The sequence below is a fragment of the Grampus griseus genome (assembly GCF_964374135.1).
Source record: "Grampus griseus genome assembly, chromosome: 4".
In the NCBI taxonomy this organism is placed as follows: domain Eukaryota; kingdom Metazoa; phylum Chordata; class Mammalia; order Artiodactyla; family Delphinidae; genus Grampus; species Grampus griseus.
Window position 1 is genome coordinate 9747305 of NC_138997.1, and position 18107 is coordinate 9765411.

The 18107-nt window shown below is 36.4% G+C and overlaps 1 protein-coding gene across 2 annotated transcripts in view; it reads left to right on the top strand.

Moving 5' to 3' along the window:
* CCSER1 (coiled-coil serine rich protein 1) overlaps window positions 1–18107 on the top strand; it is a gene marked incomplete at both ends in the record, with an annotated part of 1097278 nt that overhangs the window by 417635 nt on the left and 661536 nt on the right. For both annotated transcript variants that reach the window (XM_082653728.1, XM_082653729.1), the window contains one exon: window positions 9946–10029. In XM_082653728.1, coding sequence (XP_082509854.1) covers window positions 9946–10029 — 84 coding nt within the window. The remainder of the gene's footprint in view (window positions 1–9945; window positions 10030–18107) is intronic.

Below are 18107 nucleotides of genomic sequence, written 5' to 3' on the forward strand. Positions count from 1 at the left end.
AGAGAAAATCTTGAAAGGATACAGAGGAAAAAAAATACCTTACCTATAGAGGAAAAAGAATACAAGTTACAATGGACTGCACTTCAGAAACCATGCCAGCAAGGTAATGGAGTGAAATAGGTAAACTGCTGAAAGACGTCAAGGATGAATTGGGTTTCTTGATTAAGTTATAGAAGAGATGATGTTATTAACTGAGATCAGAAGTATAGAAGAAATAACATGTTGCTCTCCAGGGTTGAGATTTTAGATTTGAAAGTTTGAGTCTGACATGCCTGGAAATATAACAAATTCATTTCTCCAGGATGCAGTTTGAGATCTGGTACAAGATTTCAGAAGATAGGAAGGTGAGTATTGATAATAAATACAGAAGTGTTAGTTATAGGTTGTTGCTAATACAATAAGTTGTTGAGGTGAAACATTTGAGATAGGAAATGGCTTCAGATAGAAACCCAGGAAAAATGAACTTTTGAAGAAAAAATTGAGAAGAAATAAAAGTATTAAAAAGTTTAAAACATATCCAAACTATATATAACAAGAGTAAATAACACTGTAGAAGTCCAGGAGGAAGAGAGATTTTAAAGAAGGGATTTTGTATTATCAAGTCTAAAGCATAGATCAGACTGAGGACTGAAAAAGATGTTTCTACTTAACACTGATGAGGGCAATTTTAATTTAGTAATAGAGTGAAAACCAGCTTTCAGAGGCAGGAAGATTGAACAGTTATTAGTTATTTATTCATGGTAGCTCAATTGCAAATGAGGAGTGGATTCTATAAGTGTAGTTCTTCTTTCAAGAATCTCATTAATAAAAGGAGAGTCAGGAGTAAAAGTCAGGAATCAAAATGTTGTTTGTTGTTATGTTTGTTTTAGGAAAGGTAGAAACGTAATCAAGTTTAAAGACTGAGAGAACTAGTAGGGAAGGCTCAGCTGTTACTCTAATTTAGAGAGTTTTCCTCTTATACCAGTATTTTAAATATTAGTGAACAAGTGTTTAACCTTGCCCCTACTGTTCATGACTTTATATACAACTAACTGAAAAATTCATGGAAAACCTATCTTTCCCCCCATCATCCTGGATAATGGAAAGCATTTGCCATGAGGACACTTCATGGCACATTGTGATTACAGCAGCAACATTATACCAGTTATCATAAATGCATATGCTTGTTTTATATATTCTGGTAATCATTCCTTTATTCAATTGATTTTCAATAACAGTGTATTCCAAAGAGTGAGGTTAGAAAGATGAAAAATGATGGGTCCAAACTCACACCTCCAATTGGATCTCATAAAACTGAAGGGATAAAATGGGGAGCAGAAGACTGTAAATCTTTGAAATGTTTCCTAGATGGTCTGGGTAAATTCTTCATTCCCCCCCGCCCCCGGTAGAAAACTACCTATCTAGTTTGTACCTATGTGCTTCAGTATTGGCTTCCTCCAATATATAGTTTCCTTTTCTTTTTATTATGTTATAATCCTGTGACTTGACTGGCTCTCTTCTTACGATGTTAGATGTTGCACAGCTGGGCAAAAATTAGCAATAGAGGAGCAGAAATCATATTTAAATTCATAGTCAAAGTGAACAGAAAGGTCTATTACTTTCAAAATTGTATAATATCATTAAAGTGCAAATCTCTCAATGTGACAAGTTTAGAATAAAGATCTCATGAATTACAATTACAATTTCTGTTCAAGCAAAGTAACTTGACAATTATTGACAGAACTAAGGTACCATTCACCTCTACAATATATTGCTTTCTCAGCAAACCCAAGTCCGATGCCATTTAAAACTGTATGTTAAAATTGTACACTTCCATAAATTGCCATTTATTTTCTTTATAATCTTAACATTTTAGTAGATTTATAATACCTTATTTTTGAACAGTTTTGTATACTTTCTTAAGCTTAATTATCAAAATGCTGTTGCTCTCCTCTGTGTAAAGAGTACTTAGTATCAAAAGATGCGAGTCTTTCCCTGCAGGTGTTTGTAATTTAGCCTATTTACTCTGCATTTTTTGGTGTCTAGTAAATAGTTACACAGTTTTAATTGTGTGGGGTGTAGGTATTTATGTAAAAATGTTGCTGAACGTTACCATTTGCCTATTCACTAAAAAATAAATTGGTTTTGACTACTTAAGTTCTCTTCCTCCTTACCCTCTGATAAGGGAGTTCTTTATCAGATACATTCTCAAGAGTTTTTCTGATGCCTAATCAGAAGGGAAGCTGGGCAGGTCACGTGGCTCCTCAACAAGGGCCTTAGGACATTTGCAGGAGCAGCTGAGGTGTATCAGAGAAACTGACAGAGGAGAAAAGAGTAGTAATCGTAAAAATTATTGTTGCAAACTATGTGTTCCAGTAATGCAGGTCAAGACATACAAAGATCTCTAGTTGTTGCAGGGTTTTTTTTGGGGGGGGGGGGCTGGAATATTTTCTTTTGAACACAATATTATTCTGAGACTATGCCTCGTGTGCCACAGATTCAGTAGTTACATGATTGCTAAGTATGTTTGAATAAATATTTTGGTTTTCATATATATTTTTTAGGATATAGCACCTTTAATATTGCAAGCACATTAATGAAAATTTAGAAATTAAAACATTTAAAATCACACAAAACCCCACACCTCTAACAAAATGACTGTCATATTTTGAATATTTTCAGATCTGTGATAAGTATATATTTCATATAGGATTCCATTTACAAAAAAAAGTGTATTTTTCATGTTACCACATAGACTTCGTAACCATCCTTTTTTTCTTTTTTTTTTTTTGAGGTACGCAGGCCTCTCACTGTTGTGGCCTCTCCCGTTGTGGAGCACAGGCTCCGGACGCGCAGGCTCAGCGGTCATGGCTCACAGGCCCAGCCGCTCCACGGCATGTGGGATCTTCCCGGACCGGGGCACGAACCCGCGTCCCCTGCATCAGCAGGCGGACTCTCAACCACTGCGCCACCAGGGAAGCCCGACTGCCAGTTTTTTTATCCAGGAAAAATGTGTTTATTCGAGATGAGCAAAGAATTACCACTCAGGGTCTGCAATAGTGGCAAGCCAAGTGCAAGTATCCCCCAGCAAGGAGAGAACTCTTTTAGAGAGGGAGAGGAGGAAGCTGGGGGGGCTGTATTAAGCAGAGTCCATTTTTAATTGAAAAAATACTGGGTTATCTGCCTCTTACATGTTGAAGTCTAAAATATAAACACAGACATAAAATAATGCTTTGTTATTCAGAAAGAGGGATACACTGCTTGAAATGAATTCTGTGATAAAGTTAAAAAACCATAAACCTCGGGCTCGTCTGGAGCCTGTGCTCCGCAACGGGAGAGGCCACAACAGTGAGAGGCCCGCGTACTGCAAAAAACAAACAAGCAAACAAACAAACACCTTCCTGGTAAAAATGTTCTGAGTACCCACTGACGATGTATGCAAAGAATTTGGTATTATTTCCGAATTTCAACAAATTATAGTTTTCTTATTAGTAATTGATTTATTCAGGATCACACAGCTAAGTTGTGCCACAGCAAAGACTCAGATGCAAGTCTTCTCTGCCTCAACTGAGTGACATCAAGAGGTAACATGAAAAACAATGATAGATTTGTAAGTTTTGTTCTATATTAGATTATAGTTTTTAAGATAGTTTAGTGTCGCTTAATGATAATCTAAAACTTCCCAGTACTCTTTAATTTACAGAATCTTTGAGACAAAAATTTTGTTTTGTAATGGAAGTTAAATTATATATAGTTGGTCTCAGTACACAGGCATTCAGTGCATAAGCAACCATTCAAAAGTATATCTGGTCCATAAGTTTAAAAAAGCTGCTTTTCCCAAATTCATGTCTTAAAGACTCCTGTTTAACAATGTATTGTACATATATTGAGTTTTTGAAGATAGCACTGTATATGCTGTTACTATCCATTAGTGCTCTAAAAAGGAACGAAGCATGACCTTTCCTACTTTCCTTAGTACCTGATACTGGTTTATATTCTGGAGCTGTGATCCGTAGCTTCAGCTAATGTTTGTTGCTTTTTCGCAGCTTACTTTTCTGACCTCCCAGACTGCCTGAAACTACTGCTTAAATTGAATCACATTATCTGCGATTCCTGTACAGTACAACATACAGGCTCTCTGCTTTTTCTTCTCCCCAGAATTCTACAATTACGCCAGAATTCTTGAAAAAGCATCCCTACACCATTACTTATTTCTGTATTCTTTATCATTGTCACAATTCACCCCATAAAATGGGATATTACCATTTTTGAGATCTGCTAATATTAGGGATGTCTCTCGAGTTTTACTGTCTTGAATAACATATACAACTAGAAAAGCTTTCCTCTCCCTTCATTATGCAAAAAATGTATATGTATTGCCAAACAGTACCCAATATTATTCACACTGTCCTTCCCCTCTGTCTGAAGGTGGCATAAATGTCCAGGGCCCAAGAGCTGTCTCAGCAGGATGGCAAAAGTGTGCCCACTACCTACAGCCAGCTCCTGCTAGCACTATGTTTTATAAGATTTAAAGATTCTTTTGATGGTGGGACCTGACACACTAAAGCTCCGATGAAAGACAGAACTCTTTGTTACTTACACCTCCAAATGAGAGAAGGCTGCCAGTCAGGGTCATGGAGGATATTGCCCCCTGGGGACCAAGCCACAGCAAATTGGGCAGTTTATAAATGACAAGCAGGATGGGATTAGCTAGGTTTCCAGCACTCCCTGAGGACTGGCCAATGTGAATAACGTCAAGAGCTCTGGGGTGCAGAGACTGTCTCTAGTCTCCTGGGACCTGGCCCGATGGGGTTGGTACCTAATGGCCCTGCAGTGTGAAGACCCAATAAAGGAAGTGTTTGGAGTATGGACTTAATCAGCTGTTGAAGAGAACTAACTGGCCTATCACTAGCCAAGGTCTTAAAACTAAGTCAATATAGCATTTAGAAACAAACAAACAAACAAAACAAGTGTATTATGCACTGATGAATGGAGTATTTATAAATGGAATATTTCCTGCCATATCAATAAACAAAGGATGCCACAGTCACCAATGATTGCAACCCTCCAATGTGAGCTGGTGAGCCCTGAGTAAACTCAGGGCTGAAAAGAATACCTGCCATCTAGCAGCCATCAGACTGTAGTCACTCCCTGTGGTGAGCCTTGAGGAAACTCAGGATGTGGAAATACAGGCTCCAGAGAGCTGAGGTGCATATCAAAGGAATGATTTCAGTGAGCCCAACTCTTGCATCTTCCCATACATAGAAAAGAGCTTAATTCCTTAACTTGAGATACCTGGTTTTCTTTATTTAACAGTAATCTTTTTTTTTTTTTTCTAACAGTAATCTTTTGATGTTCCCAATTACCTGCACTTTGTTGCAGAACTCCTATATAGGGTCTTCCCTGGTAGCACAGTGGTTAAGAATCTGCCTGCCAATGCAGGGGACATGGGTTTGCGCCGTGGTCCAGGAAGATCCCACATGCCGCGAAGCAACTAAGCCCGTGCGCCACAACTACTGAGCCTGCGTTCTAGAGCCCATGCTCCGCAACAGGAGAAGCCACCGCAATGAGAAGCCCGCACACTGCAACGAAGAGTAGCCCCTGCTCGCCGCAACTAGAGAAAGCCTGCGTGCAGCTACGAAGACGCAATGCAGCCACAAATAAATAAAATATTTTTTAAAAAACCAAAAAAAACAACTCCCGTGTATCCTGGCTCCTCCCCTCGCCTCCTAGGAGCAGTTTCTCAGAGTTATCTGAAACGCTGTCTCCCGGGCTGCAGTCCTCATTTTGCCCCAAATAAAGCTAACTCACAACTCTCACGTTGTGCATATATATATATATTTTAAGTCAACGGTACTTATAGGTGAGGAATGGGGTGTGTTTGATGTCTGCTTACTTTTGTTCCTAGCAACTAAAGTTCATAGCTTTGTTCATACATAATTCTCTGAGTTTATTCAGGGTATTGAGAGATAAGATATCCCCTACTCCTTACATAAAACATGAAAAGCAAGTAAGCATGCCTTCATAACAGAAAGGAACTTTTAACAGGCTGTTTTTAGCCTTTTCATTTTTTTTTCTTATATATTCTACATTGTGGGAAGGGTCACTTAAAACAATTGCTTACCTTATTTAAGAAATACAAGTACAGGGCTTCCCTGGTGGTGCAGTGGTTGAGAGTTCGCCTGCCGATGCAGGGGACACGGGTTCATGCCCCGGTCCGGGAAGATCCCACCAGCCGCAGAGCGGCTGGGCCCGTGAGCCATGGCCGCTGAGCCTGCGCGCCCGGAGCCTGTGCTCCACAACGGGAGAGGCCATAACAGTGAGAGGCCCACGTGCCGCAAAAAAAAAAAAAAAAATTAGGAAATATAGAATTGAATTTTAGTCCTAGAATTAATTATACTTGACTGAGAAACAGGATGCCATAATTATTCAATTATATATTTTCATAAGTAATATGCATTTAAATAAGTACAAGGTTAAATTGCTTACATTAGCCTAAGGGTTAATGGAATAACCTTATTTTAAAAACAAAGATACTAAAATCCTGTTAATTCTACACATCAATAGGATTTCTAACTCAATAGATCATCCTATCAAATATGTCCGAGAATTTTGCAAATATATTGAGCGAATATCGATTCATCTGAGAGTAGCCTTCATTTTAGTAAGTATTGTTTAAGGGTTTTCATCTTGTGTGTTAGACAGATACTTGTATGAATTTTGCCACATGTACATATAACAACTAAAAACAAAACTCTAGGTAACTATGATTCATTTGCAAAATCATTCATAGAGAAGGATTTTATAAATTTGCTTCTGATGACACACAATGAATACTTAATATGTTATTCCATAAATAAGTGCAAATGATATATTAGCACCTACCTGGTTTAAAGCTGTGAGATTAAAAACTTCTTGAAAAAGCTTCCCAGGGAAAAAAATCAGAGAATTTAGTAAAGTGAGCATGATTTTGGAAAGCCAAGTTTCTTTACAATTCCTATTAGCCACAATATAGGTAAATCTTCACTTTAAATGAATTCATTGACAAAATATTAATTAATATACAAAAGTATTGCTGCTAATTATTCAATAACAAACAGTTGGAGTAGATTCTGGCTGAGGCTCAGATCCCCTTTCAATAAAGGAGTCACTGCCCAGCTGAAAGTCCTATGGTTAGCTCACTGTCTCCAGCTGAAGTCAAGCTCATCGCTTGTTAGTGTGAGACAATGAATAACATGACAGCTGCTGAGATCTAGTTCGTGAGTCAGCTCCCAGCCAATGACTGAACAGGGAGTGGTACAAGAGCCTGCCCACTTTCCCTCCGCCCGGGATTCCTCTCCTAGGCAGTCTTGGTGCTGGAGCTCCTCGTTTCGCTGGTAGAGGATTTGTCAGGTATGAATCATGGCCCATGTCCCTCTGCCCAATTCTAATTCTTCTTTTCTTTTCACATGGATTTATTCTTTTATAAACCTTTTGTACTCTTAACTCTACCTCAATATTTGTTTCCTAGAGAAAATATGACAATATTTTATTTTATGAAGGGAGTTAGTTTTTCTTAAGTGGGATATTAGGCAAGACTGGGAATATAAGCAGTAATACAGTAGAGTTTTTGTCATCAGATAGTTTATAATCTGGTGTTATCAACCTCCATGATAAAGTCCATGGGCCTCAAAGAAGTTAATTAGCACAAAGCCACAGAGAGGGTTCATGGTAGTACCAAGGATTTGACCTTAGATGTCTCTGATTCTAAGGGACATGATGATTTTCTTACCTACATTTTTTTTTTTTTTTTTTTTTTTTTTTTTGCGGTACGCGGGCCTCTCACTGTTGTGGCCTCTCCCGTTGTGGAGCACAGGCTCCGGACGCGCAGGCTCCGGACACGCAGGCTCAGCGGCCATGGCTCACGGGCCCAGCTGCTCCGCGGCATGTGGGATCTTCCCAGACTGGGACACGAACCCGTGTCCCCTGCATCGGCAGGCGGACTCTCAACCACTGCGCCACCAGGGAAACCCTTACCTACCTTTTAAGCCTGCAAACTTTTTCTTTGCGTTATGGAGCAAGCTAAGCTTTTTTACCATTAACATTGTAACATGTAATATTTAGAATCTATGAAAATAAATATTAAAATGTTGTGTATAAACTCTACCCATGGAAGCCCATGTTTTAGGGAAGAAACAGGAGTACTATGAAATAAAAGGAACAGATAATTAGTATATCCCAATCAGCTGGCTGTCAGCACATGAAAGGCGGTATTAGTAAATTTGAATCATGTGTTCTACATTGCTTAAAATAGAAACAAATTAACACCATGAGAACCAGAATAAAGAAATACTCTGTTTATTCTAATCCATTAGCTGTTTTCTCCCTTGCCAGCTCAGGTAAGGTTAACAGATTCAGAAAAAGTGGGAATTCTCTTACTTATACTGTTTATCTGCTAAGTTATGGGAAGTAAATGTGGATTTAAACATCTTCTGTGTGTCAGTTACAATGCTTGGTGCTGGTAATATGCTAATGAAATAGTCTGTCTGCTCAAGTGGGTTAGGGAAACTAGTCTAATGAGGGAAGGAAACAAGCAAACAGCACTTGAAGTATTAGTACCGTATGAAATGATGTATGATTTAGACGCTATGGAGCACGGCGTCACCCTCAAGGGAAACATAACTCAGCCAACAAGGGAAGGCTCCCTGCTGGAATAAGGAATAATGCTTGAAATGCCTCCTAGATCATGAGAAATTGTGGGAGATAGAGAGATGCAGTGTAACCCAGAGATGTGCATGTGTAAAACAAGGAGACATGAAACAACATTCTGCAGCTCGATTCTGTAGGAATGAGCCCTGGTTGTAAGAAAGTTGGAAATGAAAAACTGCCACTCCAGAAATATGCAAGTAGTTGAGAATGAAAGGCACCATATGCTATGCTAAAGAGTTTTGACTTTCTTTTCCTCTAAAGTGATTAGCTGTTACATTAAGAAATGATGTAATTAATTCCCAGTTAGGAAAATATCTCTGGCAGATAGGGAAGGTGATAGACATAGAACCAGTTCAGAGACTTAACTGCAGTAAGTCAGATAAGAAGCAATGGATACCTAGAGTAAGTCCATGAGGAGTAGAAAGGAGTGAGTTCAAGAAATACCAAGGAAACAGATCAAAGAATTGGGTACCAGATTGGGTTCAGAGTGAGTGTGAGCTGAGAGTATGGGATGATTTTCTAGCTATTTTAGGAAATAAGATAATGAGAGAAATAACTGGAAATGATTTTTGAAGTAGGAAAAGGTGTTGAGATGAAGTTTGAGTTGGAGTGTCCATGGGAAAATGCTGAGTGTATGCTCAGGAAGTAGTTCTTTTTGTGGGTTGAAGCTTGGAAGATAAGTCTAGATTAAGCATTGGTTAGGTGAGAGTTTCCAGTGTAGAATAATAGAGGTCATGGATGTGGATGTATTGTGTACATGGGGACTGTAGCTGAATGTTCATGCAGAGTGACAAGGTTAAATACCCAAAGACAGAGCTCTAGTGAAAGGGACAAATGTTACAGAGATATCATTAAAAATAAAGACTATAACGTGGCCATTCATTTGAGAATTAATATTTAATTATAACAGGAATAAATGGTAGGTAAACTATCTCTTTTGAAGTATAATTTTTTTATTCCCCTGGTTATGTATGCACAGGAATGGGAGGACAGAATTTAGGATGAATCCCTGATTTCTGTCTTAGACAACTAAATGAACAAAGAGAAATCAAAAGGCTATCAGAAAAAATGTATGTGTATATATCATATATAGTATAGTATCTTTGGATACATTAGTTTGTTTTGCAACATAGAGTATATTATGAAAAATATCAGACTGTAGAGGAAATTTCAGTTTTCTTAGTCATATGCAATTATCTCCCACTGCATGAAGCTAACTTATCAAGAGCAAAGTGAAAGGTCTGAGTGTATTATGCCATCTCTTTGATGTTCTTATAGGATATAATGAAAGATGAATGCTCAATGCTGAAGCTGCAGCTGAAAGAGAAGGACGAACTCATTTCCCAACTTCAGGAAGAACTGGTAAGTGTGAACAATATTTGGCCCATGGGTGTATTTTCCTTGCAAGGTTATTTGCTATAAACCCTACAACTTATTTTATTAACACTAAAATTATTAGTGATTTATAAACTGTTAGTGATTCAATCTGATTATCAATTTTATAATCCTACAGTAATGGATTTGACAGTCTGAAAAAGAGAATGTTTTATAATATATATATATTGAACTTTACATAATTCCAGAAACAGATTACTGACCCAGGATTAGGCATTTCAGTTGTACCTATCAAAAATCGTGAAGGCTAAGGCCACACTTTATTTTGTAAAGTGCAAGAGTTAACTCCATACTGCCATACCTAGAGACACAATCATGTAATATGAAGCAAAGTACTCAATAACTTTGCTAACAAAAGCAAATTTTACTTTTACATAAAGGTACCAAAAATGCATTAACCTAATGAGATGTTTTGTTAATATAGATATTATATAAATCCCAAATTATCTAAAAATTATACAAAAATATGAAATGTATAGTTCATGTTTTCAGGGTGTTTTTTAGATGTGACATCATAAATGTATTAAATCATACTTTCATAACATGAAAACACATTTGGTAGGTAACAAGAATAGCACACATTTGATCTGGATAGAAATTAAAAAATGAGTTCTCCAAAACAAAAATGAGGAAGTAATGAGAAATTTTAAAAAATTAATCATTCTTAAGAATACCAATAAAATAAAGACATACTATACAGTAAGAGGCCCTGACTCATTATCAAGATCAAAAAACAAACCCTAGTCAATACTGTTCTCTATGATTTCATATTTGACTACATTAACAATGTATTATGTAATTATTAAATAAATTAAATGACAAAACAGATTTTATAGACCATCAAGCTTTTGAGAACTTTTCTGAAAACATATTAGTGAGAGAGCATACAAATTTAGAGTATTTTATTGACTCTTGACAACTGACAACAGTTTTACTGAAACTTGACCTTTAGACTTTGTTTCATGACTGGGTTTGATGCTGATTATTGGTCCCATGAGCATATTATTGTCACTTTAGACACCCATTGACCCATATCTATTACTTAAGATAGTAATAGAATTAGACAAAAGGAACATGTCTTACATTACTGGGAATAACCTTTTATAAATAAGTAATTTATTTATAATATGAAATTTACTACATAAAACATTACTACATATAACTGTATAGGTATGTATTATGTAATCAAGCTTTATCTTTGAGTTGACTAAAATCATATGTAGATATTTATGAATGGATGCCTAGAATTATTAGCTTTAACACAGCAGAAAATGTATTCACTTTGCCAGAAAATGCATATTTTGGATAATTAACTCAGAAAGAAGTGTTCATTTTTTTCCGCAACATTAGTTATGATCAGATTTAAAACTTAGCCTATACAAGAAATCAGACATTCATTTGTTGAATGAAATGAGAAAGAAAATGATTACTTCCAGAGCCAATGTTACATAGCTATAATTAAGATAATTTAGTGCCCCTGCATCCAAAAAGTCCTCTGTTGGTTGATCTAGTAAAATGAGATGCAAGTGTTTTCTTTTGCTTGGTTTTTGTTTTTGTTTTAAACTTGAATTGCCCAAATTGACTTATTAGCTTCTAAAATTTCCAGGTAACAATCAAGGTAGCATTTTAATTTTGTGCTATGTAGTTTGCATAGTCATCTTAAATAGTTCAACAAAGGAGAGTGTTAACTTTTGAAAATAGTTTGTTTCATTAAAGAAAATGGTACCTAAAGAAAAAAGTGTATAGGTGATTTAGGAAGTTAAGGAAGAAGAAACATTGTCAAAAGAAAAAGTCATCATTAAAACCGGACTTGGAGCATGGACAAGGTGGCAATCACATAAAAGTAATATAAACCACTTAGATCCATTGAAAATTAGGTCCTAGTATTTCTGATTCTGATAATAAGTGACTTGTGACATTCTGACAAAGTAGACATTAAATTTAACATTTTCAAATTTAGATAGGTAAAGTTTAAATTTCAAAACATTTTAGGAACCAGTTTCCTGTACCCTGCTATAATCACAATCTGTAAGAATTTAGTTTTATTATGGGTTTCTCATTTCTTAACCACTGCTGCTATCATAAGCAGTTTACCTACATATACACTATAAATCAAATTTAGAGGTAATTATACCAATAAAGAATTTATATCCAACTTAGTAAAGTTATTTTAATATAATTTATTTAGCCTCACTTTGATATTTTCAGTTTAAAAAAGTGCAGTGTGGGGTTGGCGGCAAAAGAAGTTTTTATACCACTTAAATTTTTTTTTATTGAGGTAACATTGGTGTATAACATTTTATGTTTCACGTGGACAACATTACATTTCTGCTTCTGTACAGACTGCAGCATCCTCCAGACCAGAAATTTGGTTTCCCTCTGTCACCATACAGTTGATCCCTTTATTCATTTTGCCCTTTCCCAGTGCTTCTTCCTCTCTGGTAACCAATACTCTGTATTTATGTATGTTTTTGTTTGGTTGTGTGTGTGTGTGCTTGTGTGTGTGTTTTAGTTTTTTGATATTCCACATATGAGTGAAATCGTAGGGTATTTGTATTCTCCATCTGACTTTTTTTTTTTTTTTTTTTTTTGCGGTATGCGGGCCTCTCACTGTTGTGGCCTCTCCCGTTGCGGAGCACAGGCTCCGGACGCCCAGGCTCAGCGGCCGTGGCTCACGGGCCCAGCCGCTCCGCGGCATGTGGGATCCTCCCGGACCGGGGCATGAGCCCATGTCCCCTGCATCGGCAGGCGGACTCCCAACCACTGCGCCACCAGGGAAGCCCTCCATCTGACTTTTTTTACTTAGCATAATACACTCTTAAGGTCCATCCATGTTATCATAAATGGCAAGATTTCATCTTTTTTTTTTATGGCTGAGTGGTATTCCATTGTGTATAGATACCATATCTTCTCTACTCATTCGTTCATTGATGGACACTTAGTTTGTTTCCATATCTTGGCTATTGTGAATAGTGCTGCAGTGAACAGAGGGGTAAATTTATCTTTTCGAATTAGCGTTTTCATATTCTTTGGATAAATACCCAGAAGTGGTGTTACCAAACCCAGGTTTGGCTGTTTGCCGCTCAAAAGCTGATAATCCAAGTGGCAAGGGTCGATAGAAAGGAAAGGTGCTTTAATCAGGAAAGCCTGCAATCTGGGGAGAAGGTGGACTACTTGTCCTTAGATCAACTCCAAATATTCTGCTCAGTCATGACAGTTTTTAAAGGGGAAAAAGGGGGAAGAATCTTGGTGAATCGTTGAGGCAGAAGGTTGGATTCTGCATCATTCTCCCTTGCGTGCAGACTGTCTGACAGTCTTCAGATGTGTGATCTGCCTGCAGGATTGTGGCAGGTAGAGAGCTACTCATTTTTTAACTGCTTCATTTTTCATTTTATCCACAAAAAGAATCAACAGGCATAGTGTGCATGTAGGAGAGCATAAGTCAGGAGTTAGGTTAAATTGCCTACTGATCTCATTCCTATACTAAGGTTCTCTTAAAGTGAGAGGGGAACAGAAATGAGCAAACAGGAGAGGGGCAGAAGAGCTGCTTTCAGTGGGATAATTGGAGCATACGGTAGTTCTGTTAACTTTTTGTCGACTCTCCATGCTGTTTTCCATAATGGCTGCACCCACTTTCATTTCCACCAACAGGTATGAGAATTCCCTTTTCTCCACATCCGGCCAGCAATGTTGTTTCTTGCCTTTTTGATAATAACCATTCTAACAGGTGTGAGGTAATAACTCATTGTGGTTTTGATTTGCATTTCCCTAGTATTTGGTGATATTGAACATCTTTTTATGTGCCTATTTGGACATCTGTATATCTTTTTGGGAGAAATGTCTATTCAGCTTCTCTGCCCATTTTTAAATTGGGCTGTTTTATAATATTGAGTTGTATGCATTCTTTATATATTTTGGATATTAACCCCTTATTGGATATATGATTTGTAAAGATCTTCCCCCATTCAGTAGCTTGTGTTTCATTTTGACGATTTTCCTTTATTGTGCAGGAGATTTTTAGTTTGATGTAGTCCAATTTGCTTATTTATCCTCTTGTTTCTAGATATGTCTCCTCAGGCAAGGGAAAGATATTGCTATGACTAATGTCAGTGTTTTGCTTATGTTTTCTTTTAGGATTTTTATGGTTTCAGGTCTTACATTCAAGTCTTTAATCCACTGTGAGTTGATTTTTGTGTGTGGTGTGAGATAGTGGTCTAGTTTCTTTTTTTGTACATGGCTGTTCACTTTTCCTCGTACAATTTGAAGAGACTATCTTTTCTCCATTGTATATTCTCTGCTCATCATAAATTGTATCCATATACAGGTGGATTTATTTCTGGGCTCTCAATTCTGTTCCATTGATCTATGTATGTTTTTCTGCCAGCACCATGCTGTTTTGATTACTATGGCGCTGCAGTAGTTTGAAATCAGGAAGTGTGATAACTCAAGCTTTGTTCTTTATTCTCAGGGTTGCTATGGCTATTCGGGGTCTTCTTTGGTTCCATGTTAATTTTAGAATTTTTGTTTTATTTCTGTGAAATGTCTTGGGATTTTGATAGGGATCACATTGACTCTGTAGATTGCTTCAGATTGTAGGGACATTTTAACAATGTTAACTTTTCCAATTCATGAACACAGAATATGTTTACATTTGTGTCTTAAATTTCTTTCTTTTAACCTCTTTGGTTAAATTTATTCCTAGGTGTATTCTTTTGTTATCTTCCATGGGATTGTTAATTTCTTTCTGCTAGCTCATTGTTAGCACACACAAGTACAACAGATTTTTATGTTTTTGTACCCTACAATCTTATTGTATTTGTTTATTCCTAACTTTTTTTGCGGAGTCTTTAGGGTTTTCTGTATGTAAAAATTATGTCACACACAAATAGTGACAGTTTCACTTCTTCCTTTCTAGTTTGGGTGTGTTTTATTTGTCTTGCCTAATCACTCTGGCTAGATTCAATAATATGTTGAATAAGAGTTAGTGAGAATAGGCATCCTTGACTTATTCTTGATTTTAGAAGGATAGCTTTCAGTTTTTCACCATTGACTGCAATGTTAGCTGTGGGTTTCTCATGTATGGCCTTGATTATGTTGAAGTATCTTTCTTCTATAACCACTTTATTGAAAGTTTTTTATCATAAATGTGTATTGAATTTTGTCAAATACTTTTTCTGCATGTATTGAGATGATATGATATGATGATATGATGATATTTTATCCTTTTGTTAATGTACTGTATCATATTAGATTTTTGGGGTTTTTTTGGTTGTCTTTAGTGGATGTTAAACTACATTTCTGGAATAAATCCCACTTGATCATTGTGTGTAATCATTTTAATGTATTGTATTTGGTTTGCTAATTTGTTGAGGATTTTTACATCTATGTTCATTGGAGATATTGGCCTGTAATTTTCTTTTTATGTGTCTGATTTTGATCATTTGGTAAGATGAGTTAGCATGCATTCCTTTCTCTTCAGTGTTTTGGAAGAGTTTGAGAAGGATGAGTATTAAATCTAAATCTTTGGTAGAATTCAGGTGTGAAGTTGTATAGTCCTGGGCTTTTGTTTTCTGGGAGGTTTCTGATTACAGTTTCAACTTGTGCACTGGTTGTATGATTTGAAGAATGTGTCCTTTTATTCTTGGTTGTCCTCTGTATTTCTGTGGTATCTGTTATCATTTTTCCTTTTCTGATTGGATTTATCAGGGCCTTGCTTTTTTCTCAATGGATCTAGACTTGTAAATTTTGTTTTTCAAAGAACCAGCTCTTAGTCTGAATCTTTTGTATTGTCTTTTTAGTCTCTATTTCATTTATTTCCACTCTGTTTCCTTCCTTCCTTGCACTGATTGGGGGCTTCATTTGTTCTTTTTCTATTTCCTTTAGTTATAAGATTAGATTGTTTATTTGAGTTTTTTCCTGTTTCTTGAGGAAAGCCTGTCTTGCTATAAACTTCCCTCTTAGTACCACTTTTGCATCTCATAGATTTTGGCATGTTGTTTTCATTTTCATTTGCCTTCAGGTATTTTTTTTTAATTTATCCTTTGATTTCTTCATTGACCCAATAGTTGTAGCATGTTGTTCAGTCTTATTTGTGACTTTTCCAGATTTCTTCTTGTAATTGATTTTTAGTTTCATAGCATTATGATTGGAAAAGATGCTTAATATGATTTCAGTATTCTAAATTTATTGACCTGTGTCTGAACATACGGTCTTTCCTTGAAGGTTCCACGTATAGTTGAAGAATGTGTATTCTGCTGCATTTGGATGGAACATTCTGTACAAATCTATCAAATCCAATTAGTCTAACATTTCATTTAAGGCTGTTGTTTCCTTGTTGACTGGATGATCTATCTATTCGTGTGAGCGGGGTATTTTAAAGTCCCCTATTATTATTGTATTGTTGTAAATTTCTCTCTTTAGGTCTGTTTAGAATTGTTTTATATATTTTGATGCTCACATGTTAAGTACATATATATTAATAACTGTTACATCTTCTTGATGAATTATGTACTTTATGATTATGTACTGTCCATCTTTCTCTCATTACCCTTTTTGTCTTGAAGTCTGTTTTGTCTGAGTGTGGCTATACTTGCTTTCTTTTGGCTGCCATTTGCTTGGAGTATCATCTTTGATCCTTTCAGTTTGAGCCTATGTTTGTCTTTAGAGCTGAGATGTTGCCTGGAGGCAGCATATACTTGGATCTTGTTTTTTAATCTATCCAGACGCTCCCTTTTGATGAGTTCAGTTTATTTACATTTAGGGTGATTATTGATGAGGATTTAGTACTGCTATTTATCTTTTGTTTTCTGATTGCTCTTGTTTCCCTTGTGTTTCTGTAGGGCATTTTAGTTCGATGGTTTTCTATGATGTTTTTCTCCATTTTCTTTTGTTTCATGTCTCTGCTCTAGATTTATGTTTTGTAGTTACCAAGAGGTTTGTATAAAATGTCTCATAGATAGAACAGTCCTTTTTTCTGCTAATAGCATCTTCATTTGCCTATGCAGGTTCCATTCTTTTCCTCTTCCCCTTTTCTGCTTTTGTTGTCTCAAATTATCCTTTTTTATGTTGTGAGTTTGTTACCAAATTAAAGTAGCTATGTTTTTTCCACCCTTTTAACATTTATGCTATAATAAAGTATTAAAAGCCTATTCTGATAGAGTTGCAGTTTTCTGATTCTATCACCTTACTCAAAGTTGTGTGTGTTTTGTCATCTTGTTTGTGGTAGAAGAGCTCCTTTTGACAGTTATTACAAGACAGGTTTAGTGGTGAACTCCCTCAGCTTTTGTCTGGGAAGGTCTTTTAATTCTCTTTTGTATCTGAATGAATGATAAATTTTCTAGATAGAATGTTCTTGGCTGACAGTTTTTATCTTTCAATATTGAGTATGTCATTCCACTCCCTCCTAGCCTGTGGAGTTTCTGCTGAGAAGTCTGCTGATAACCTAACGTGGGTACCTTTGTAAGGAACCTTTTTTCCTTTATTCCCTGACTGCCTTTAAAATTCTTTGTCATTGACTTCTGACAGTTTTAATATAGTGTCTTGCAAAAGGTCTTTTTTGCACTGAGGTAATTAGGTGATCTCTTAGCTTCATGGGCTTGTACGTTCAGTTCCTTCACCACGTTTGGAAAGTCCTTAGCTATTACTTCTTTAAACTCTGATCTCTTCTTCTCCTTCTGGGATACCCATTATCCTAATATTTTCCCTTCCTAATAGAGTCAGCACTTATAGAATTTGCTCATTTAAAAAAAACTTAATTCTTTCCTCTTCTACTTGTATCATTTCTAGATATCTATCTTCAAGCTTGTGACTACTCTCCTCCAGATGGCCTGTTCTATTTCCAGTACTTTCTAATGCATTCTTCATCTCAGTTATTGAATTCTTCTGCTCCAGAATTCATATGGTTATTTCTGAGTTTCAGTCTCTTTAGTAAAGTATTCCTTCTCTTTAATTTTCTTCCTGAGCTCATTGAACTGCCTTTCTGAGTTTTTTTCTTGTGGCTCATTGAGTTTCTTCCTGAAAGCTATTCTGAATTCAATCAATTAGAT